The 24,530-nt window shown below is 57.2% G+C and overlaps 1 protein-coding gene across 14 annotated transcripts in view; it reads left to right on the forward strand.

Annotated features, from left to right (window-relative positions):
* The window catches only part of TNS1 (tensin 1), a 192,508-nt gene that overhangs the window by 76,363 nt on the left and 91,615 nt on the right, over positions 1-24,530 (forward strand). For 12 of the 14 annotated variants that reach the window (XM_066233391.1, XM_066233387.1, XM_066233386.1 and 9 more), the window contains 7 exons: positions 9,009-9,050; positions 9,867-9,923; positions 16,126-16,175; positions 18,410-18,590; positions 21,633-21,683; positions 22,800-22,922; positions 23,362-23,426. In XM_066233391.1, the coding sequence (XP_066089488.1) occupies positions 18,423-18,590; positions 21,633-21,683; positions 22,800-22,922; positions 23,362-23,426 (407 nt within the window). In that variant the 5' untranslated portion in view covers positions 9,009-9,050; positions 9,867-9,923; positions 16,126-16,175; positions 18,410-18,422. Of the gene's footprint in view, positions 1-9,008; positions 9,051-9,866; positions 9,924-10,834; positions 10,984-14,022; positions 14,126-16,125; positions 16,176-18,409; positions 18,591-21,632; positions 21,684-22,799; positions 22,923-23,361; positions 23,427-24,530 lie in introns of those variants that run through there. The other 2 variants (XM_066233394.1, XM_066233395.1) reach the window with 2 other exon arrangements.

Here is a 24,530-nt window from a genome sequence, read left to right on the forward strand (position 1 = left end):
CTGGTCTTGGATGGCCTTTTTTGGGAGATTTTTAAAAAAATTATTTATTTATTTTTTTATTTTAAAATTTTTTACAGAGACAGAGAGAGAGAGTCAGAGAGAGGGATAGACAGGGACAGACAGAAACGGAGAGATGAGCATCAATCATCAGTTTTTCGTTGCTCATTGTAACACCTTAGTTGTTCATTGATTGCTTTCTCATATGTGCCTTGACCACGGGCCTTCAGCAGACCGAGTAACCCCTTGCTCGAGCCAGCGACCTTGGGTCCAAGCTGGTGAGCTTTTGCTCAAACCAGATGAGCCCCCGCTCAAGCTGGCGACCTCGAGGTCTCGGACCTGGGTCCTCGGCATCCCGGTTCGACGCTCTATCCACTGGGCCACTGCCTGGTCAGGCGGGAGATTCTTGAAAAGGGAGCGATGTCAGGAGAGGTAAGTCTGAGAGCGCCTTGACTTCAAAGAAGAGAGCCCACTCTGGACATTTGCCTTCCAAAGAGGATGCCCAGGGCGATGAGGGGCTGGACATTCCAGTCTGTGTAACAGCTCGGCTGGCTCAGTCGGAGAGGGAGAATGCGGGCAGTGGAGTGGGCACATGGTGAGGCTGGTGAGGGCTGATTGGCTTATCTTCTGTTGCCCTCTAAAGTAGAGCCTGGTTGCTGGGGGTTCTTACAGAGAGGAGGTGATAAGAGAAGCTCTCTAACACCTGAAATGGCCCAATCGGGGCCATCTGTGGGGACTGCTGTCTGTCACTGAAATACATACTCACTGACACCTATTAGGGATAAGGCAGGTGCTGACGGGGGGGGGGGGACCCTCCCTGGGGAGTCCCTGGGTGGAAGTCCTCAGGGCTCACTGAGGTCCTACCCTCAAGCTGGGCTATGGAGGGACATGGCCCTCGAAGTTACGGCATCCATGAATGTGCTGATCACCTCCCTTATGACCCCCACCCAGAGAGGAACCTCGTCTGGCAAAGGGCCCTGCCCTCAGGGGACCATGCTAGGGGGAAAGAGAGAGAGAACTATATTGTGGAAACAGTGCTTGGCTGGGGGATTCTGGCCAGAGGGAGCCTTGGGGTCCAGGGGAAGCCATCAGTCTGTGCTGCAGTGGTTGAGGAGCTGCACCTCTGGTTCCAAGTCCAGTTCAGGATTTAATGGATGAGAAAGAGGAGGGGAGGAGGGGAGGAGGCCTTTCAGAAGGTGGAAGGGCTGAAACAGAGAAGGGACAGGGCCTTGGTACAAATGACCAAGACTGATGGTGGCTGGGGCAAAGCCGGTGTCCTTGCTGGGAAGCTGAGGGACCCAGGCAACGTTGTCCAGCCTTGGGCTGTGGCTGGGGTGCTGGCAGGAGCAGTCCGAGTGCGGGAACGGAGGTGGGAAGGGACATGGCCTGCGTGGCGGGTCGCGAGGAGGTGTGAGTGGAGGCTGCAGGTAGAGGAGAGGGGAAGGTAGCGGAATCCACTTGAAGAAGAAGAGGCCACAGAGGAGTCCATATTGGGGAACTTGAACTTGATGAGCTAAGCACTAAGAGCCATTATGGGTCCTTGAGTGGGGAAATGACCTAAAGCAGGGTTTGAGAGCCAGGAGTTGGCTGGCAGCTGTGGGGTGTGGCTCGGTGGTGAGGGGCTGCAGGCGGGGCCTGGGGAGACCAGAGGCAGCGGGTGCAGGTGCTCAGCCTGAGGCGGACAGGGTTTGGGCAAGGGCGAGTGGCCGTTCAGATGACTGCTCCCTGGCTGACAGGTGGGAGCGCAGCATCCAGCGGGGAGGGTGGCGGAGAGGGGATGATAGCCTGGCATGGCGCAGCCGGCCTGGGGAGCGAGTGTGAGCCTGCGGGTGGGAATGCCTGCCATGCCCAGCCTCAGCCAGGACCTGGGGGCCGGCCCCTCGGTGAACTGAGAAAGGCCTGAGGACGGGAGTGGGCTTGTCCCGGCCCCTCCCCCGGGGTGCAGGGGAAAATGCAGCACCACATTCCGTCCAGCCTGTCTGTGCCTCTGGTGGCCTCAGCCCGCTCAGGCTGTGGGCCCTGGAGCAACTTCGCCCAAACCCTCAGGGCCCCGAGGCTGCCGGCTTCCCCCTGTCCCGGCCCTCCCTCCAGCCCCTTACCCCACCTAGTTCATGTCCCTATCGGCTCCCCCTCCCAGGACGGTGGGAAATAACATGCCACGAGGGCTGTACAGGAGCTTTTAGGTGCAGCCCTGAGCTCATAGGGAGGTGGCCAACCTCCCCGTAAACTCAGTTTCCTCATTTCCAAAAGGGATTCAAAGTGCTCGGTCTGCTGCAGCAGCAGCCATTGCTGTGGTTGATTTTGTTATTACCATGATGGTCCCCCCTACCAGGCTGTGGGGCATATAATATGCCATCTTTACCATGCCCCCCCGAGTGCCCAGGAAGTGGTGCTGCCCTGCCCTTCTCTGTTGCTTTCAGCCCTCTCCTTTCCTCTGTTTGGGGTTCTATTTTTAGAACAAATGAGCCTGGAATAACTTGCTGTGGGTCCTGGGGCTGAGGACATTCCAGCCCCCATGGCCCTCCCACCAGCTCCCTTCCCCTCCTAATAGACAGCGGGACCCGTGACCTCACAGTTCGTTGCTGTAGCAATAGATGTGATGTCACGGGGTCTTTTTGGCCTGAAAAGCTGCCCAGATTCCAGGCCTCCCAGGGGGCATGAGTGGGGAGAGCTGGAGGGGTGGGAGGGCATGAGGAATTTCTGGACGGAATGTTCCTCTGGAGGCTGAGTCCACATTCTGCACCGGCCCCTCCCCCCAGCCCCAGGCTGGGGCACCCTCCCCCCTCTGTCTTTTCCTTCCTCCAAAACAGCAGCCCACAGATACATTTTTTTCCCAGCCCACCCTCCCTGCAGGCCACCAAGACGTCCTAGTGCGTGAACTTCCAGGCAGTCATCCCAACCACCCCAGCCTCTGCAGGGGCCCCTCCTGAGGCCCCTACAGTTGGTGGTGGGTAAATGCAGGCATGGAGAGGGCATGCGTGTCTTTTGGGGGGTGGAATTGAGTCAACAATGTGCAGCTTTCCTTATCCACCCCATGATTCACAACCCTTCACATTCAGGAAGTTCTCTCTGATGTCTGATCTCAGTCTCTCCTACTGCAGCCTATTTCCTCCTCTTCCTATGGAAGTATACTGGAGACGTCTCTTCCTCTGGGGGACCGGAGACAATTAGTCTCTAAGTCGCAGAAAGCTTGTTCCCAACAGGAGAGCAGTTGTTTTAAGAGTAAGAGGAACTGAATGGAGGTCATCCCCAGAGAGAGGAGACCCAGCGTGAAGGGATGGATGGAAGGAGCAAGGTGCAAAGACCAGTCAGTCCTCCACCTGCTAGCTGTGTCGCCTAGGGCACGTTAATCTTGCGGACCTTCAGTCTCCTCAGCTGTAAAATGGGTTAATGCTTACCTTGTGCACGTTGGTTATGAAGGATTGATGATTGTGGAAGCAAATAACCTAATACTATGCCCAGGGCTACATGAACAATGAATAATTGTTATTGTGTTAACATTATGAAAGGCAACTCCAGACCAGGGCCAGCAAGAGGCAGGCCAGGGAGGCCTCCAGGGTGTAAAATTTGAGAAGGCGTTGCCCTCGGGGTTGTGTGGTGCCCTCGGGGTTGTGTGGTGCCCTCGGGGTTGCGTGGTGCCCTCGGGGTTGCGTGGTGCCCTCGGGGTTGCGTGGTGCCTTCGGGGTTGTGTGGTGCACTCGGCGTTGTGTGGTGCACTCGGGGTTGCGTGGTGCTCTCGGGGTTGCGTGGTGCTCTCGGGGTTGTGTGGTGCCCTCGGGGTTGCGTGGTGCTCTCGGGGTTGTGTGGTGCTCTCGGGGTTGTGTGGTGCTCTCGGGGTTGCGTGGTGCACTCGGGGTTGTGTGGTGCCCTCGGGGTTGCGTGGTGCCCTCGGGGTTGCGTGGTGCTCTCGGGGTTGTGTGGTGCCCTCGGGGTTGTGTGGTGCCCTCGGGGTTGTGTGGTGCCCTCGGGGTTGCGTGGTGCTCTCGGGGTTGTGTGGTGCCCTCGGGGTTGCGTGGTGCCCTCGGGGTTGCGTGGTGCCCTCGGGGTTGTGTGGTGCACTCGGGGTTGCGTGGTGCCCTCGGGGTTGTGTGGTGCCCTCGGGGTTGTGTGGTGCCCTCGGGGTTGCGTGGTGCCCTCGGGGTTGCGTGGTGCACTCGGGGTTGTGTGGTGCCCTCGGGGTTGTGTGGTGCCCTCGGGGTTGTGTGGTGCCCTCGCGGTTGTGTGGTGCACTCGGGGTTGTGTGGTGCCCTCGCGGTTGTGTGGTGCCCTCGGGGTTGTGTGGTGCCCTCGGGGTTGCGTGGTGCACTCGGGGTTGTGTGGTGCCCTCGCGGTTGTGTGGTGCCCTCGCGGTTGTGTGGTGCCCTCGGGGTTGTGTGGTGCCCTCGGGGTTGTGTGGTGCTCTCGGGGTTGTGTGGTGCCCTCGGGGTTGTGTGGTGCCCTCGGGGTTGTGTGGTGCACTCGGGGTTGCGTGGTGCACTCGGGGTTGCGTGGTGCCCTCGGGGTTGCGTGGTGCACTCGGGGTTGCGTGGTGCTCTCGCGGTTGTGTGGTGCTCTCGGGGTTGTGTGGTGCCCTCGGGGTTGTGTGGTGCTCTCGGGGTTGTGTGGTGCCCTCGGGGTTGTGTGGTGCTCTCGGGGTTGTGTGGTGCCCTCGGGGTTGCGTGGTGCACTCGGGGTTGCGTGGTGCTCTCGGGGTTGTGTGGTGCACTCGGGGTTGTGTGGTGCTCTCGGGGTTGCGTGGTGCACTCGGGGTTGCGTGGTGCTCTCGGGGTTGCGTGGTGCTCTCGGGGTTGCGTGGTGCCCTCGGGGTTGTGTGGTGCTCTCGGGGTTGTGTGGTGCACTCGGGGTTGCGTGGTGCTCTCGGGGTTGCGTGGTGCTCTCGGGGTTGCGTGGTGCCCTCGGGGTTGTGTGGTGCTCTCGGGGTTGTGTGGTGCACTCGGGGTTGCGTGGTGCACTCGGGCAGCCGGGGATTGAACGCCTCCTTTAATGCTCTGGCCTTAGCGCCTCTCCTCAGCCCCTGTCTTGCTCCAGGCTCCCGGGTTTGCGATTCTAGAGCAGAGTGATCCTCAAAGAGCAAGACTTGCTTGTCAGGTGGTGCCAGGTCCAAACCCCGCCACCTGCTCCTGAGCTGAATTCAGATGGTCCCGGCTGAAGGCAAGGGGCATTCTGGAAGGCCCCTGGGGGGCTGTGGCCAGCGGCCCTCAGCTTTGGGGAGCCTGAGTCCTTAAGATCCAGGTTTTGTTCTAGGACTGGGCAGTGGTTGGGACAGATGGGACAGTCCCTATCTCAGCTACACCTGCTCCGTCCTTCTGCCGCTGGGCGTCAGGAGGAAGGAAGAGAAGAGAGCACAGGAAGGCGCCTGGCGGGCCTGCCTGCTGTCCGGCTGGGGAAGGGGCGGAGAGGTGGTGAGGTGAGCTCAGCAGTGGACTTGACAAGATGGTGCCAACCCCACCCCTGCCATTAACTTCACCGTGGGTCAGTCAGACCACCTCTCTGCACCTCAGTTTCCCTGTCAGTGAATCGGGGAGGGAGGAGATGGTGTCTAAAGCCCCTCTCAGAGCTGTTCTGAGGCGGGGTGTACCAGGATGAAGGTGTTTGCGGATATCTGTGTGCACTTGTGTGTGGAGGAGCTGAGTGTGGGGGAGATTGTGTCTGTGCCCGCAGGGGCTCTGCCAGCCACGGGAACCTCGGGGCTGCCCCCTCCGGAGTCCGCAGCTCAGCTCGCGCTGGCCCGGGAGCTTTCCTATAGGGCACTCGAGCCTCCCTGCAGGGCTTGGGGCAGGTGTGAGCTCAGGGGAGACCCACCCTCAGCTTACCCGTCCTTTGCTTCCTTCGCTCCCAGTCCACCCGGAGCTGGCATTTCCTGGGAAACAGAGAAGCAGGACTCCAGTGCCCAGAGGGCTGGGCTGGAGGGCGGGGAGGGAGCACAGCCTGCATGCTGGGCCCTGTTTGCAAACACTGCAAGAAAAGGCTGGCTGTTTAGGTCAGGAGGGGTTTTTGGAAATTTTTAGCTCTTCAGAAAGCATCTTGACCAGTAAGTTGAAGGCATTTGATGGCTGGCAAGCGTCTTCCTGTGGCTGGCCTCCAGCTGGCATGGGGGACAGGGCGGGGGCCAAGGCGACGGTGCTCAGATGATTGTTGGCAGGGAGAGAAGTTTCTCTTGCACTGCTGAGGCCTGTGGTTTCTAATATTGACCCTGCTCCCTGGTCCGCTTCGTGCCAGAGATGGAAGGGGTGGGGCCGGGGGGTCAAGGCGGGGGGGGGGGGGGCAGGGTGGGCCAGGGAGGGCCTGGGGAGTGTGCGGGGTGGGGAGGAGAAATAACTGCTAGCTTTTACTGAGCACTTCCGAAGTACCAGGCCCTGTTCTAAGTGCTTTACAGGCTTCTTCTCGCGTGAGCCTAAAAACATAAAGCCAGTCTGTCCTGTGTAGGAGTAGCAAAGATGAGGTGGCCTGTTGGAGGTCACAGTGAGCAGTAGAGTCAGGACTGGCTTAGACTCGTGTTTCTCAAGGCATCATCCGCAGACCTGGACACTTGTTAGAAGTGCCCATCCTATCAGGAGTCTACTGGACACTTGTTAGAAGTGCCCATCCTATCAGGAGTCTACTGGATTGGCCCCCGGGGCAGGGCCCGGCACCTGTGTGTCAACAGCCCTCCAGGTGTTTCTGAGGTGCACTCAGTTCAAGGCCCCCTGGCTCACACTGTGCTGTCCCGGAGGGTTGGGGCCTCCTAGGAGGCTTCGCCCAGAGCGAGAGGAAGGCTCTGCACGGCTGGAATGGCCTGGGGCAGGCGCTTCTCCAACTTCTTCATTTCACCCCATTTCTGTCCTTCCTGAGCCACCCTGTCTGGGGAGGCTGGTTCAGCAGACTGGAGTCAGGGCTCTGGAGTTGGGTTTGGGTTCAAATCTCAGTTCTGCCATGTACGCTGCATATAGAAGGGCCCTGTGGTCTGCCCTCCAGCGGGGTTCCTCCTGCCCCCCTGGGGCCAGAGAGGAGGCAGTCCCGCCCAGCCCATGGTCTCCATGGGAGCATTACAGAGCCTGGACCAGAAGAGACAGGTGGGGGCAAGAGGGCCAGGATTTCCCAGTGGGCCCAGTTGCTCCCTGCCCAGTGGCCTGTGTCTCTGGAGGGGGGTTCTGAGAGGTGGCTGGGTGAGGATTAGGGCTGGGCTGGTGATGGTGGGTGAGAGAATGTGCTTTCTTTACTCCTCCAGAGCCGTCCTCGGACCTCAGGTGAGCCGACCTGGGGGTTGGAGGGCTGACTGTGCCTCCCCACCTCCTGCCCCATTCCTGGACCCTGTCCTCCCTCATCCATACCAAGCTGCCTTGGCCCTGAGTTTCTCAGGAGGCTTCATCCCCCGGAAGGAAGTTTCGGCCTCAGCCACCGTCTTCTAGGCAGTAGGGGTAAAGTCTGGGCCATTTCCAGAAAGAACTTGATTGCCTTCAGCTTAGCCAGCCTTCTTCCTCCGTGTCCGTCTTGGCCAAGTTCTCGCCGGTACCAGAACCTTTCAGTGCCCGTGCTGTCTGTTCCTCTGTCTGCAGACACAAGCAGCGCGCCCCTCCTGGGGCTGGGGTTGGGGCAGGCACTTTCTATTCTGAGCCACTGTCTTACCCTGGTCCACACTCTTCTCGGCGGAGGCTGGTTTCATGACCTTGACAGTCAGGTTCACGTCCGTTCTGCGTGGTTCCAAGGCCCCTCCAACCACTTTGCCGAGTTGGAAGCAGAGCACTAGAAACTGTGGTCAGGTAGTGGCCTTGGAGTGAGAATTTGTTCTCCTGTTTTAGGGGAGTCCTAGGAGCCTGTTTTCAGGATTTCTTTATCAGGAAGCACTGATGTTGGTCTGGACAGGGGAAGTGTGGCACTGTGGGGAGGGGCAGGATCCGTTCACAGGTGTTTATTGTTGGGCCGCTGTCCATAAATCACAGTCCTTGGCATGAGGGCTATAGCACCTGCATTGATAAAAATATTGCTTTTATTTATTCATTTTAGAGAGGGGGAGAGAGAGAGAGAGAGAGAGAAAGGGGAAGGAGCAGGAAGCATCAACTCTCATATGTGCCTTGACCAGACAAGTGCAGGGTTTCGGACCGGCGACCTCAGTGTTCCAGGTCGACGCTTTATCCACTGTGCCACCACAGGTCAGGCAAAAATACTGCTTTTAATCTGTTTTGGAAGCAGTTGGGATAAGGCTCACAAATAAAACAAGGCATACAGTATTCCTATAATGCGATTATGCATATGCTAATGACCAGATAAACGGCACAAACAACGAGTCTTACTGGGGTTGAGAGGTGGGAGGGAGAGTCTTCCTTTGGGGTGTTCAGGGAGGGCTTCATGGAATAGGAGAGCTTGTAGGAAAAAGTGGAAGCTGTTTCACAAGGAAAGGCCGCTGTGTGGGAATAAGTACGGGGGGCCTGGGGGGCAGGCCTGGGTGGAGCAGAGCTTTTGGGCATGAAAAGTGAGGTCTGTGAGGGGCAGGGCCAATGACGGCAACAGGGCCTCTCCTCCCAAGTGGCTGTGATTTCACCCCGAGAGCGAGAAGCGCGGAGCCCGAGGTGGGGTTCGAATCCTGTTGTCCCCGTTAGTAGTTGATGGCTTTGGGCTCACTCACTTAACTTCTCCGTATCTGTAAAGTGGGGCTTGCTAATGGCACCTACGTCACAGTGTTCTTGTTGTGAACGAGACGGTATTGATGAGAATGCCTGGCATGTTGGAACAGGCTGTTGCAGGCTCCTTGTTCTTTTCGGAGGGGTCAGCGGCTGCCTGAGCCGGAGGCCTGGGTGAGGTTTGTCATGCTAGATGTCTTTAGTACCAGTAGGATGGTTTTGTTTTGTTTTGTTTTGTTTTTCCAAACTGTGTCTCCCAACTTGGGGACAGCTGGGTTGTGGCTGAGTCCGGGGTTGGCATCCTGTCCTGCCTCAGGAGGCATTATTCTGCCCCTCGTGGCCAGCAGCCTTGGAGAGCGCCGATCTGGGGAGGTGGGTCCTGAGGCCTCACCCTGCTTTTCCCTTTGTCCGCAGCCTATCCACACTGAGAGTGCACCGAAGAATGTAGTGGACACGGTGAGTGACAGTGGCAGGGCTGGGGGCGGGGGGGGGGGGGCCGGGGAGGCCGGAAAGCGGAAGATGGATCTGGGGAAAGTGAACAGATGTGTCGGGGACATCCTCCTGCAGTCGATATGGGGAACTTGGGGGAAGTGGTGGGGACATGGGTGACGTCGGGAGCTGAGCAGCTGACTGGCCCTTGTGTAGTTAGAAGTGGATTGCTGGGGAACTGGGCAGCGGGGCTGGAGAGGCAGGGTGGGCGCAGAGAGAGAGAGAGAGAGGCCAGTGGTGTAATGTGGGCTTCTTTACTGAATATGCAGAAATTGAGAAAGCCAGGCAGATCTTCCCAAAGAGATCTTTCTGACCTAGCAGAGAGGCAGACGGTGTCCTCAAGGCTGCATGGGGAAGAAGAGAAAACGTCCGTGGGCCTTGCAGTGGGGAAACTGAGGTTAGCAGCTGAGAGGTGTGTCTAGGCCATGGCCAGTATCAAACAGCTTGCAATGGAAGTCCTGGATTTAAGCCCTAACTCCTCTGAGCTTCTAATTGAGTTAACTGTAGGCTGATCACGGGCCTCTCTGTGCCTCAGTCTTCCTATCTGCAAAATGAGAATAACAGCATTTCCCACAGCTGTTGTGAGTCACAGAGAAGAGGGTTTGATGAACTCAGAGGGGCCTTTAGTGGACAAAGAAATGTTAAACAAACAACCAAGTCCACCTCCACAACACGCACACACAAGGTCCTTCTGCCCGCCCCGACCCGGCAGGTGAAAAACACTTCGTGCCGTTTGATGACTTTCCTTGACTGCCCTCTCTGACTGCCTGTCTCTGTCTCCAGGGAGAGGGAGCCTTCCGGGGTGGAAACACAAACACGCGGAGAAGCCTGGAGGAAGAAGTAAGTATGGGGGGGTGGGGAGGGAGGCAGCAAAGGACGTGGCTGGGCTCCTGGTGCTCAGAGGGAATGGGGGTGGTGGGTGATGTCTCACACCTCTCCCGTTTGGGGGGTGTCCCTTCCTGCTCTCCAGAAGGGGCGGGCAGGGGCTGCCCAGAGTGGCTGCTGAGCAGAGAGAGACTGGGATGCTGAGCAAGCCCCATCTGCTTAGACACGGGGCGTCAGCTGTGGCCTTGGCTTCCAGCTCAGCGGGGTCCAGAGCTCAGGAGCCCCTCACTTGGCCAGAGTGGGGCGGGGCGGGCTCTGTGAAGCCTGGCTGGCGGTGGGTGAGTAGTCACCGAGGCGAAGGCAAGGGGAATGGGCAACACTGTAGCCAGAGGGACTAAGGGCAGAGGTGAAGAAGGACTGGTGAGCCCTTAGGGTCCTCAGACTTTGGGGAATCGTAGGCCCTGCTTCTTTGGACAGAGGAGTCTTTGAAAATGGCAGAGCCCTTTGTGGGCTGAAGGGCCATGGGTTTGGGAGGAAAGCTGGAAGGTGGGCCAGCAGGTCCACTCTGCCCCCCTGGCATGCCTTTTCTTGTGGAAGTCAATGAGCACATTCCTGCAGTGGGAGGACCCCAGCGGAGGGCAGAGCGAGCTCTCCCAGGCCCCTGCTCTGGGCAATGCTGGTGGTAGGGCTGCCCTCACACCTCGGGGGCAGATGCCCGACAGAGCCCGGCCTTTCTCTTTCTTCCCTGCCCTTCTCTGACCATTGGCCCCTCTGCCGGCCTCTCCATCCTTGCCCGCCCTGATCTGCAGAGGAACAGGGAGTGGTTTTGGCGGTTGGCACAGGGGGAGCTGTTGATGGCATGAGGCCCTATCATCTGACAGCTGCCTGACCCGCGGTGGGGAGGGCCCCAGAGGGGAGGTGCTGGGGCAGCGGGAGGCAGCTTCTAAGGGCTGCAGCACTTCTGTGGCGAGCCCACCTCATGGCCACATTGCCCTGGGGCAGCTCTGCACACGAGGAGTCCTCCAGGCGGGGCAGGAGCATGCCTCTCAAATTAGTGGGGAGAGCTCTGTTCAAGGTATGAGTGGGTCCTTTGGGCATGGAGTACCCATGCTAGGGAAGGGCCCTTGTTCAAGTTGCTGATGTTTCTGGGGCTGGGGTGCAGGAGAGACATTAACTTTGGGGGTACTTACTATTGAGGATTAACTAACTTAGTGCATGAAAGCATATGCTATATGCTCAGTAAATAGTAGTTATTCTTAGGACTCTTATGTTGACTGAGGGCCAGGATCTGGGCTGGGTATTTTTTGATCTCCATGACATCCTTTATGGCAGATGTTGTGACCCCATATTGTGGATAAGCAAACAGCAACTTGGAGGGATTCAATGACTCAATGTCTTTTCCATTTCCTCCTGGGACCACTGCTTGGATCCAGTGTCACCCAGGACTCCCAACCCTTGGCCAGGGGGACAGGGTGATGGTGTGTGAACCAGGACTTTTAGCTAATGGTCTAGAAACTCTTGTAGGTCAAGACCTAGAGCTGCTCCTTCCACAATCCCAGCTGAGTCAGTGGAATCCTGGAAGGTAAAGCTACAGTAAGAGAGACTGAAGTTAGATATCATGAAGAACTTTTTGAGATGAGGATGTTTATGACTTTGGTCCCGGGAAGAAGGAGGTGGCTATTTAGTTGGGACTGGAGTTAGGAGAAAGTCTTATTGATCTGGGAAGAATGTGTGTGTAAGGAGTGGGTAAGGGTGGTGTCTTGTCTGGATATGGAGGAGGGACAAGATGAGTTTTGGTTGTTAGTCTGGTTTAAGGAATGCATGGAAGGCTAAGCAGATTCCAGAATGCCTGTGTACCGCAAAGAAAGAGAGGAAACCCAAGTTTTAAGGTCCCAGACACCTGTTCCGGGTTGGATGACCTTGGGGTGATTAGTCAGTCCCCTGGCCAGCCAGGGGGCTCCCCTGCAGTCTGCCCCAGGTGAGGACGCCCGTTTGCAAGGAGATGCGGTGGAAGCTCTGCCCTGCTGCGGTGATAGCATGCATGCCTGTTTGTTGAGCTGTTTTCCTGTCTCTGGCCCGTGGCCCAGGACTCAAGGCAGGAATGGCTGTTTTCCTCTGATGGTTGGTGTGGAGCGGAGTTCGTGGACGGTGTGCTGTGTCGCACTTTGTTTTGGAAAAATCCAAGCTGGTGGACAGGAAGGGGAGAGGAAGGGGTGTGGCTGGAGGGGCTGGTGTTGGGGGCAGGGGTGGCCACAGCCCCTGGAGGAGACAGAGGAATGGGGATGGGCTCCTGACGTAGGTTGGTCACCGGGCTCTGGCTACTTGACACGGCCCCTGGTGTTGCTTACAGACCCTCCTCCCAACTGGGCCCCTGGGGGCTGGGGCTCAGGAAACAGCTTTTCTTTTGGTCCTGCGCTGTTGTGTTTGGTCTGTGGACCTCAAAGGAAGGCAGGACTCTTCCCACACAGCGGTTGCTCTAAACTAACCCCACCCAGGCCTTGCATCCCCACTCCTAGCTGTCTGGTGGGGAAGAAGGTAGACAGCACAGCCCAGAGTCATAGCCCTTGAGTGCTCAGGAATGGTTGAGCGGTGATCAGCAGTGAGGACCAAGGCAAGAAGAGTTGGCTGGATCTTCAATAGGAAGGGTGAGGGTTAGATACTAGGAAGAACTTACTGACAGTAAGAGAAGTAAGACTTTGCTTGCAGGAGACTATGGAATTTCCTTTGGTGATGTCCTTTCAGCAAAGGGGAGACTGTTTTGGTGATAACAATAGGGGAGAGTTCTTGGTGTACAGAGAGTTGGATCCAAAGTCTTATTATTGATCTCTGTCCTGGGAGGGGCTGGAAGGAAGTTCAAAGCCTTGTGTGTAAAGGGCTTTGAGAGCCTCAGTGAGGAAGAAAATGGGATTACAGACCGACAGACAGACAGAGATTATTTTTCTTTCCAGAATAAAATCTCTATAGTACTCTCTGTAGAGCCCTCTGGTCGTTTTCCCTAAGGGTTGTAAGAGAACAGGTCAGTGATGTGATATCACATGACGCTATGCTGGACCCATTTTACAGATTGCTCAGGGACACCAAGGGGTTGCTTCTCACAGGGCTCCATTGATGAGTCCCTTTCTTCATAGAACATTGGCTCTCTGAGGTCGGGGGCTCCTCCTCCTCTGGTCCCTGGCGCCTGAAACCTCGCCAGGCACACAGCCTGCTGCAATACGCAGTGAAAGTGATCTGAACGAGGGAGTGATCGCGGCGCTGGGCGGCAGAGATGACCACATCGTTCCGCTGTCTCCCGGCCTCTTGAAAAAGGCCTGCATGATTAGGCATGCTGGAAAACGCCCGTTTCTAGCCTTGAGTGTGAGGTCACCTGTGTGTTTTCTTTTTAGCACTAGATTGTGTTTGCTCACACGCCCCCGCTGCGCACCCCCCCCCATTTGTGGTTCTCTGGTTCTCCCTGTGGCTCTGTGGCCACCAACACTTGGACGTGTCACTCGTGCATGTCTGCTTTCCAGAGGGTGTCACATGCCCCCAGACTTTGCAGAAAACAGGAAGGCCCGTCAGTTAGAGGGCAGCCCAGTGACTCATCAGTGGATGACCATCCAGCTGTTCGCCCCATCCTCTGCGGTGGGGTCACTGTCCGGGGCAGTTTCCTCCCCGGCCTCCCTTTCCCTGGCCAGCCTGCTGGAGCAGAGCAGGCTTGGACTTTGTCTTATCACCTCTGGAGGCGGCATGGCCAGACTCCGTTGGGGCCAAGTTTTTATTTATCTTCCCTGGCTTTTTTGGGGTGGGGAGGGTAAGGAATGTGGAGTGTTGTAACGTTGGGAAGGGGGGCGGGGAAGCAGGAGCCAGCTCTCCTGCCCTGCTCATCCTCCTTACTCCTGTGCTGTGATCGCACAGGGGCCCCCCTCGGCCCCCCAGTCCCCTTGCCCAGCCCTGCTCACTGTCCCATCGTCTCCCTGTGCTCCCTGGGCCTGGACCTGTGGTCCTGGCCACACCTCCAGCTTTGGGTACAGCCGTGGCTTCCAGTTGTTTGAAGCAGCTGTGGTGGCCTCCTCCAAAAGTGGCTGTGGATCAGAAACAGATGAAACTGGAGGGGCTATTTATAGCAGGGTGGCCCTGGGCCTGGAGCAGGGCCTGTGGCCTGGAGAGACTCAGCAGCTCCTCGTCAGGGACCAGCGGAATGGACATAGATGAAGTGTTGGCTTTCTGCGCTCCTTCGGGTGGGTAGTTTTGGAATAGCCTGGTTTGGGGCTTGAAAACCAAACACCACCCTCCTTACCCCCCCCCCCACCGCCCCTTCCCCCCATGCCTGACTCATGCAAGCCCAAGTCCTCGGGGCCAGGAGAGCTGTGGAGACAGAGAAACTTTCCGCCCCGACAGCCCCACTCGGCTGTTTCTTCCTCCCGCTGCCGCTGAGGCTGAGCTGCTCCGGGCTGGGTGGCAGCCCAGGCAGAGGGGACTGTGGGTGCAGCCTGCTTGCGGGTCAGTGGGTGGAGGGCCTTCCTCGTTGTGGGGCGGCCCTGGCTCTGGACTCGGCTGGGAACTGGGTCTCCACACCCACCCGCTCCCACCTCCTAGGCTCTGCGGGGCCAGGAGAGGGCTGAAGGGGGTTCCTCTGCTTGACGCCCCAGTGGTCAAGCCCAGAGTCCGAGGGTGAATCCTGCCAGTCATCAGGACGTGGGGGTGAGTCACCGTTGCCTCAGTTTCTCCTCTCATTGGCCAACTGCGATACTGTCTCTCCTCCGGGAGGTGGCTGCCACTTGGTGGTTGGGAAAGGCTGATTTCTGGGAGGCCCAGGGATGTGTGGACAATGCCACTGAGCTCCGAGGGCCCCAGCTGGGCCTGGGATTCTAGAAGGTGGGCATCTGATTCTGCGTCGTGTGAGGTGGCCAAAAAGGGTGGGCAGCAGCTGGTGGTAGCGGTGATCCGGGGCTTGGATTTTCCGTACAGGTTTTGATCGTATCTCTCACTGCCCTTCTCATTGGGTTGATGTAGTAGTGATAACAGCATATCCGTGCCTTATGTGCATACTGCCTTCAAAGTGCCAGATGACCCATGCGGATCGCCCCAGAGCCTTCAGTAACACAAGGCTGCCCAGCGGGGTGCCGTGGGGCCCTGAGCCCGAGCTTCCATCACCGCATGGTTAGGTGCCCCGGGATGTTCTGGAATGGACTTGGGTCCATTCGCCGAGCTTTGTGCAAGTTGAGAACCCTGGAAATGGGAGTAGGCGAGGGGGTAACCTACAATGGGACGTGGGTGGATCCTTAGGAGACTGGTTTGTTGTCGTGAGCTGCTCTCGGTCAGTATGGTGCGTGTCGTGCCTGGCTGCTCTCGTCTCTAAGCTTTGGACTGAGTGACTCGCTTTAAAGAAGAGCAGTGTAGGATGACGGTGGTCGGAGGAGAAGGGTTTAGAGCTGGAGAGAGGGGTGCTGTCACTCACCTGCCCTTTCACGCTCTTAGTCCGTATCCCTCGGGGCCACTACTACAATAGCCAGTGAATCAAGATAAAATGAGTTTCCATTAATTCAGTAATTGTTTTTTTTTAAAGAAAATTTGAAAAAAAATTTTGGTGGAAGAGGAGGGGAGAGAGAGAAAGGGGGGGGGGAGAGAAAACATCAATCTGTTGAGAGAGAGAGAGAAAAAAACATCAATCTGTTGAGAGAGAGAGAGAGAGAGAGAGAGAAAACATCAATCTGTTGAGAGAGAGAGAGAGAGAGAGAGAGAAAACATCAATCTGTTGAGAGAGAGAGAGAGAGAGAGAGAGAAAACATCAATCTGTTGAGAGAGAGAGAAAGAGAGAGAGAGAGAAAACATCAATGTGCCATAACTGGGGATGGAGCCCACAACCTTTGTGTTTTGGGACGATGCTCTAACCAACCAAGCTCTCTGGGCCGGGCATTCAGTAACTGTTTTACCGAGTGTGTACTCAGGACAGATGGCACTAGCCCTGGCGTGCTGTTTCTCAGCATGTGCGATTTCTTCCTTGCGGGGGAAGGAAAACCCGTCTCTTTAGGGTTCCCATGTACACGGGCACACTTCTGTGGAATTGGCATCAATCGCTTCTGGCTTTGGGTTGCTCTCTTGCTAGGACATTGGGGTGCCTGGGCTGGGATGCGGGCAGAGGAAGGAGGGGAGGATCTGTGTTGCCCGTGGCCCTGACTGCACCCGTGGATGGCTCTCCCCTGCCTTCTTCGTAATGCTGCTGCTCTTCTTTCTCCAGGGCTCCACCAGAGTCACCCCGAGTGTCCAGCCCCATCCCCAGCCCGTCAGGTATGCCTGATCTGGGGGGGGGGCTCCAGGTGGGGGTGCTGGCAGTGAGGTCACTGGGTGTGCCCAGCTAGTCGTGGCTTTGGGTCTCTGAGACCAAAGTCAGAAAGCCAGTGCTAGGGAGCATGGGCAGATGGGAGAGCCTCTACTCAGAAAGTCCCGGGAGCTGCCTTGCACTGAGTTCTTTATCTACTTGCATGGTCACATCTAGTCCTTGCAACAGCCCTGCAAAGTAAATGCTTTATTCCCATTTGACAGATGAAGACACTGTGAGTTTTGGAGAGACGAGGTGACTTGTTGAAGGTGATACTCGGGGACTCAGTGCCTTGTGGTCACAGAGCCTCTTTTCCCTGCTCCAGGTTCTCTGGTTCTCTGGCTGGGCCTTTCCCTCTCCGCCTCACCTTCACTCCTGAGGCTCCAGAGACGAGTGAGAATTTGACCCCAGGAGAGTGGGGCCCCAGCCAGAGAGGGCCTGGCGTCAGGCTGGAACCCCCAGCAGGCTGTGGTCCAGCTGCCCGCTGCCCGCAGACTTGGTCTGCTCTTTAGAAAATCTCCCCACCCCCTACGGCTGAGAACCGCCTGGGGGTGGGTGGGCACGGCGGGCGGCGTGAGGCTGTCAGCGGGCGGTGGTGCTGTTTTGTCTGAGGTCTGCAGTGACCCGAGGTAGGAGCCCCACCTCCGAAGGCTGCAGTGAGGAGCTTATCTCCCGGATGGGGAATGGCTGGGGCTCAGAGCTCAGAGTCACCCTGCGCCCCTCACAGCCGCCCCCTGGCCCTTCCACCTCTTGGCCCCTGTCATTGCCACCCCGGGGAGGCCTCACATCGCCCCTGGCTCTCCCATCTCCAGACCCCATCGACAGAGTTGGGCTCAGAGTTAACCGTGGTGGAGACCTGGACTCTGCCCTCCTCCGTGGCACCCTGGGCTGTCCTCCCTGGGGCCGCCCATCACTTTGAAACACCCCGGTGGTATTCCCCTGGCTGCCCTGTGTCTCAGCTTTGCCCTTCGGTAGAGAAAGGTGATCAGAATGAAATCTGAGTGTTGTCCGCCTTAGGTAGAGAGAGAAAGCCAGACTTAAGGAGGCTGGTGATGGGGTCAGAAGGTGTGAAGGTGGTGAGTGTGTGAGGTGCCCCCAGAAGCTACAGGTGGGCTTCTAATGGCATTCCAGTGTCTCAAGAGCCCTTTCCCCTTCCCATCAGCACCCCAGTGGGCACCTGGGATCATCTCCCTGGAAGAGAAGTTGGGTAAGGTGTCAAGTTGTGACCCCCTACCTTCCTTCATCCTTCCTTCATCCAGTGCACAGCCCAGGGGTCCGTCCCACCTCTCCCAGGAGCTCAGATGGCGCTGGGATGTCTGGGAGCCACCTGCACCTGCAGCCACAGCAAGGGCTCTGCACCCCCTACCTTCCTTCACCCAGGGCACAGCCCAGGGGTCCCTCCACCTCTCCCAGGAGCTCAGATGGCGCTGGGTTGTCTGGGAGCCACCTGCACCTGCAGCCGCAGCAAGGGCTCTGTACCCCCTGCTTCCTGGGCCCTCAGAAACCAGGGAGGCCACTGCCACAGAGCAGCTCTGGCAGTGGTGGGAGCTTCCAGAAGTGGGGAGGGAGCCAGGGAACAGCGGGCAGGGGACTGGGCCTGCCCCCGGGGACGGCTGGAATGTGTGCTGTGGTCTGGCTTACCTGCGGCCCAGGTGAACGTGTCACCTGAGCTGCCCCTTCCCTGAGAGGCCTCCCCGCCCGCTTGATAGCCCCGGGGCCCGGGGCGGGCAGCAGGAGGCTCAGCCTGGGATGCTGGAGGGCCCCCAGCTCAGCCTCTCTTTCCTCTTCCGGAGCTGTCCCAGGATCCCCGGGGACACTTGTGCCGGACCTGGTGGCTGCAGTGTTTCAGGAGGCAGAGCTGGGCTCCTGGGGTCCTGGCCAGGTCTGGCCTTGGCTCTGACTGCTGGGATCCAGGGTGAAGGCAGTGCCAACAGAACTGACGGAAACCGAGGGCTGGTGTCATCACCGTTGGGCTGCGGCACGGCCTTGCCAGCCCTGTCAGCCCTGTTCCCTCCGGTGTCCGGGCTGCCCTGCTGGCGGCACTGGCCTTGCCAGGGAAAGCCTCTGACCCCGGCTCTGGGTCCAGGAACAGCCAAGGCCCCTGGGGTGGATACGGGAGCCATGCACAGTGTGTGGGAGGTACAGATATCTGCTCCTTGACTTGGGGGGCTAGATTTTGATCTAGGACCCCCCTCTCTGGTAGTCTCCCCAGAAACATGAGTGTGAGCCGGACCATGGAGGACAGCTGTGAGCTGGACCTGGTGTACGTCACAGAGAGGATCATCGCCGTCTCCTTCCCCAGCACAGCCAACGAGGAGAACTTCCGGGGCAACCTCCGCGAGGTGGCCCAGATGCTCAAGTCCAAACATGGAGGCAGCTACCTGGTGAGGACGGGCCCCTCCGTCTGCTCGCCGCCTCCCTGCGGGTGTCCCAGCTCTCCCACCCTGGGCCGGCTCTTCCCCCTCTCTGCATTCATCTGTTCTGGACATGCCCGGGGCCGAAACATTCACTGCCTCTCCAGCCTGACTGCCGCAAGCAGTGTCTGTAGTTGGAACCAAGTTGTGTATGTGTGTGTGCATGTGTGTGTGCACCCGCACTGCGTGCATCTGCATGCGTGTGTATGTGTGCGACCACATGCGTATGAGTGCATGTGTGTGTGCATGTGTGCACCCGCACTGCGTGCATCTGCATGCGTGCGTATGTGTGCGACCACATGCGTATGAGTGCATGTGTGTGTGTGTGTGCACCTGCACTGCGTGCATCTGCATGCATGTGTATGTGTGCAACCACATGCGTATGAGTGCATGTATGTGTGCATGTGTGTGTGCACCCGCACTGCGTGCATCTGCACACGTGCGTATGTGTGCGACCACACGTGTATGAGTGCATGTGTGTGTGTGTGTGTGCACCCTCACTGTGTGCATCTGCATGCATGAGTATGTGTGCGACCACATGTGTATGAGTGTGTGTGTGTGTGCATGTGTGCACCCGCACTGCGTGCATCTGCATGCGTGTGTATGTGTGCGACCACATGCATATAAGTGCATGTGTGTGTGTGTGTGTGCACCCTCACTGTGTGCATCTGCATGCATGAGTATGTGTGCGACCACATGCATATGAGTGTGTGTGTGTGCGTGTGTGCACCCGTACTGCGTGCATTTGCATGCATGTGTATGTGTGCGACCACATGTGTATGAGTGCATGTGTGTGTGCGTGTGTGCATCCGCACTACGTGCATCTGCATGCGTGTGTATGTGTGCGACCACACGCATATGAGTGCATGTGTGTGTGCGTGTGTGCACCCGCACTGCGTGCATTTGCATGTGTGCGTATGTGTGCGACCACATGCATATGAGTGTGTGTGTGTGCGTGTGTGCACCCGTACTGCGTGCATTTGCATGCATGTGTATGTGTGCGACCACATGTGTATGAGTGCATGTGTGTGTGCATGTGTGCACCCGCACTGCGTGCATTTGCATGCGTGCGTATGTGTGCGACCACATGCGTATGAGTGCGTGTGTGTGTGTGTGTGTGTTGACCGGGAGAGAAGAACAGTAAGAGAGCTCGCGTTATGGAGCGCTACCACAAGCCAGGCTTCCTGCATATTTAGCCCTCAGGACAGCCCTAGAGAGCAGGTTTTGCTGGAGCTCAGAGAACTGGGGCGTCTGCTTGAGGTTACAGTGTCAGGAGGGGGCAGGGCTGGCACCTCGTCAGCACTTCGGAGAAGTCTGAGGGCAGAGTTGGGGCAGAGTGTGTCTAAGGGACCTGCGTTGCTGTCACCGTGATGGTACCTTGCCCAGGAGGATCACCTAACAAATGTGGGTGAAATGGCCACCAGAGGTCTCCTCTAATGTCAGAAAAGCTGGCCAGGGGCCTTTCCCGGCCCCAGCGGAGAGCTCAAGTCCACTTTACAGGGAGGTACATGTGGACTGGACCCACAGACCAGACTGTGCGACCTTGGGGGCCTGGCCTTGGTGTCTGAGCAGAGGCGGCTGTAGGAGGCGATGTGAGGTCCCTGGGGCTGTTGGGGTCCCTGGGGTTGTTGGGGTCCCTGGGGCTGTTGGGGTAAACTGCCGTAAGTTCCTGGCTTTCGCTGGTCTGGAGGCCAGATGTCCAGTCCAGGTGTTGGCAGGCCACATGCCCTCCAAGCCTGTAGAGGAGCTCTCTGCCTCGCCTCTTCCTGGCTGCTGGTCGCTCGGTATCCTTGGTGACCCTGGCGTGTAGTTTCATGGCTTCAACTCTGCCACCGTCATCACCCGGCCTTCCTGCTTTCCTGTGACTCTCTCAGTGTCTTTTCCTCTTCTTATAAGGACAGCAGCCATTGGATTTAAGGCCCACCCTAAATCAGGATGATCTCATCTCCAGATCCCTAACTACTTACATCAGCAAAGGCCCTATTTCCAAATAAGGCCACATTCTGAAGTTCCGGGTGGACTTGAATTTTTGTGGGACACTCTTCAACCCACTACAGACACCTGTCCATCAGCTGTGTCGGGGGTTGTTAAGAGCCTGGCTTTAAATATCAGAAAGTCCTGGGTTCGAATGTGGGCTCTGCTGTAACTAAGTAGTTGATCTTGGTCATGTAGCCTCACTAAGCCTTAAGTTCCCCATCTGTAAAATGCATCTAACAATACTATCCACCTCTTAAGGTTGTTGAGAGAATGAAGCCAGCTGGTAGCTATAAAGTTCTTAGCTTGAGGTGACAGATTATGGTAGCTTGAGTGGTAGCAGTTAACATAATGAAGTGTGTTTCATTATGCGGCTCAAGAAGTCATCTAAGGCCCTTCCTGATTTCGGGAGTCCATAATTTCATGTGTGCAATGCCACCCTCTGTCCATCCTACCTATTCCAGATGGTGGGGTCCTCTTTTCTCTTGAGGAGACAATGCAGTGATCTTTGCGTTGGCCGGGCAGTGAGTTGGAGGTGGAGAAGGAATTCCAGAGATGAGGGGATTCTCCTGGGCTGTGGTTGGGTGGCAGACAGCGTCTGCCGGGGAAGGGTGTCCAGCATCTTAGACACCCCCCCCCTCATGGTCTGCATCCTCTGAGGGAGGCTGTCCCACCACAGAGCCATTGCATCCTCACGGGCTGAAGTTCTAAAGTCCCATGTGGAATGGAAACCAGAGAAGGCCAAGAACTTAGCGTGCGTCGCCAACTGGTTCCATTCATTCTGGGGAGATGGCCACCTCGGGGGTGGTCCATGGACCCGAGACAGGTCCCCGTCTCATCTTCAGTTCTGCACGTCCGCTCGCTGTGTGTCTGTACTTCTCTCTCTGCCCCTCTTTATCTTGAGAACCCATCGTCGAGTTCCTGTTGTATGTGTGTGTATGTGTGATGGGATCTCACGTATGCTCACGTGTGGGTAGGATTTCCAGCAGGGGGGAGGGCAGATCACTTTTTACGACCTTTCCCTTTTCTTCCTTCTAGCTTTTCAACCTCTCTGAGCGGAGACCTGACATCACGAAGCTCCACGCCAAGGTGAGCCCATGCCGAGTAGGGTGGGGCTTCTCCCTGCCCAGGAGAGGGAGACAACAGACAGGCTCCCTTCACTGTTGTTCTCGCATTAGAGTGGGGGGGGGAGTGCTGTGACAGTTCCCAAACCCTATGACAGTGCCATCTTCTACTCGGAAAATGGAAAAGACTCTACTCATTGTTTCCAAAATACAAATTACAGAAAGCAAAGCTCAAAACAGTGATTTCCACCCAGAGATCGCCTCCCTGGGGAGCACGTAGACTCTCTGGGGCGAGGCTGGCCCCGTGAGAGTTTTAGTTTTATTGAAAGGTATTTTGGATTTAAACTGGCTGGGAATGGCCGATGTGGACCTCCCTGCCGCCAGCTGTCAGTTACTTGCCCCATGGGCTGTGTGTAGGGCTTTGCATGGGGCCTGCTCCCGGCTTCTGGATTCTGGTACCTGTTGCAGCATGACCCTGGGGAGGTGACACACTTCTCTGGGCCTCAGTTTGCACCTCTAAAAGTGGACAGGCTGGATTAGGTGTTCTCTCTGGGCCCTTCCAAGCAGAATTTCTCTTTAACTGGAAAGTTCTGTGAGTTCGGAAGAGTCTTGAGGAGCCTGGAGACTGCTGTTCAGAAGCCTCTGTCCCGTCAGGCTTCCCGGGGCTGGCCTGGAATCAGTGCTGGGTGTGGCCAGGCCTGGGAAAGAGCCATGGATGGCCAAGAGCCCTTTGCTCTGCCCTCTTTTGCCCTGAGCCAGGCTGTAGGGTTGTCTGTGGGAGTAGAGGTTGGGGGCAGTGTTGGGGGTCCCATCACATTTTGACATCAGAGTCACATGGAAGGGACCTTGGGGTCATTGGCTCCCAGCCTCTGTTTTCCATACATAAGAGAGACCTCGGCTAGGAGAGCACCATGACTGGTTGGAGGCCCCACAGTGAGCCAGTGTCAGGGCTGAGACCCAGGCACAGGGTCTCTGGTTCTTGGCCATTGTCCCCACCTCCCAACTGGGCTGATGGGCAAGGTGGGAAGCAAGGCCCAGCCGCTGGTGGCCACTGCCCCAGGACTGGCGTGTGGGTGTGTGCTGCCCCCACTGCCCCGGGTGACTGGCTGGGCTTCTGCCGCTTCTCACCCCTGGGACGCAGGTACTGGAATTTGGCTGGCCTGACCTCCACACCCCAGCCCTGGAGAAGATCTGCAGTGTCTGCAAGGCCATGGACACTTGGCTCAATGCAGACCCCCACAATGTCGTCGTTCTACACAACAAGGTCAGAGCAGGGGCTGCAGGGTAGCAGGGTGTGTGTGTGTGTGTGTGTGTGTGTGTGTGCACCTGTGCACATGCCCATGCATGAATATATCCTTGGATGCGAGGATATACTTGCCTGTATCATTGGATGGTGTGAGTGTATAAGTCTGTGTTTATTCTCCTTTCTAAGAGATGATAGATTCTGTTCTGAGGTGCCCACAAGACGTGCGGGGTACCAGCGTGTGGGGCCCTCAAGTGTAGTGGGTCATCGGCTGTGTTTCCGCTCTTAGGGACTCAACCCCCCTCTTCACCCCCCTCCATATCCCCTCTCTCCTGTTCTCCCTTAGAGCCACACCCCCTCTCCAGCCCCTGACCCTCTTACCTCCAAAGCTTCTGAATGGGCCCTGGAGCAGTAGGTTGGCTTTAGTAATAAAGGCTTTTGTGTTTGGGGGCTCTTTCAGGGAAACCGAGGCAGGATAGGAGTCGTCATCGCTGCTTACATGCACTATAGCAACATTTCGGCCAGGTAAGAGTGCCCCTTGGCCCCCCGCTCTCTGAATATTGACAGCAGAAACCCCCATCCCCAGCCCACCCGAGACCTCTCCCTTCCTTGGGGCAGGAGGATACAGGCAGAAGGGAGAGGGGTGCTTAGGATGACGTAAAGGCCACAGAAGGAAGGTGCCTGTCCACATCTCAGAGGCAGGAGCCTGTGGACAGAGGGCAGGAGAGAGGGGAGCCCACCTCTCCGTTGTAGGCGCTGGTGGGGCAGCTGTGGGAGGCAGGCCTGTCCATGGATACCCCGTATAACCAGCTTCGTGGGGCCACTTTTTCTTGCCAAACTGCCTTCTGTTTCCCTGGGTGAGCAGGGAAGGTGTCAGAAAGAAATGCTGGATCAAATCTGGGTCCAGCAGAACCATCTAGAAGTGATCTCCTCCAGCCCCGGCAGGGCCCCTTCTCACTTAGGTGTTTTCGAGCAAGACTAGGAAACAAGCAGTGGCGGAGTCCCGTTTTGACTCCGTTTTGCAGAGAGGCAGAGGAATCCATCCGTCTGTTTGTTTATTCATTCGACATTGGTTACAGAACGGCCACGGTGCTGTTCCAGGTGCTGGGAATACAGCAGTGGGCAAAGCCAGGCCACTGTCCTCACGGACATTAAATAAACAGACTAGGTCAGTAATGGCAGGTGGTCAGTTCTGTGGAAGAAGGGAGACCAGAGCATGGCCGTGGTTAGAGGAGGCCTCGGGAGAAGGCGATATTTGAGCAGAGACTCGAATTAAAGGGAGGAGGGCGGGACGGGTTGAGTTGTATAAAGTCTGGGAGGGAGCTTTCCAGGCAGAGAGAAGGGGAAGAACCAAGGTCTGCGGTGGGGACGCAATGCGGTGGTGGTGGCGGTAGCGGGCCTGTTTGGAGCTGAATGGGCGAGAGGCTGAGGAGTCCGGAGTGAAGCTGGGAGGGGCAGAGCCTGGGAGCCTTGCAGGACTCAGTGAGGACTTTGGGGGTTTATTCTGAGAGTGATGGGAAGTCACGACATTTTAAGGCGATCTCTCTGAATGCTCTTTGAGGGTGAGCAGAATACTCTGCAGAAGGCTTGCCAGGACGATGGCACTTTTACAACTTTGAGAAGTCCATC

Source organism: Saccopteryx bilineata, chromosome 5 (genome assembly GCF_036850765.1).
Source record: "Saccopteryx bilineata isolate mSacBil1 chromosome 5, mSacBil1_pri_phased_curated, whole genome shotgun sequence".
NCBI lineage: Eukaryota > Metazoa > Chordata > Mammalia > Chiroptera > Emballonuridae > Saccopteryx > Saccopteryx bilineata.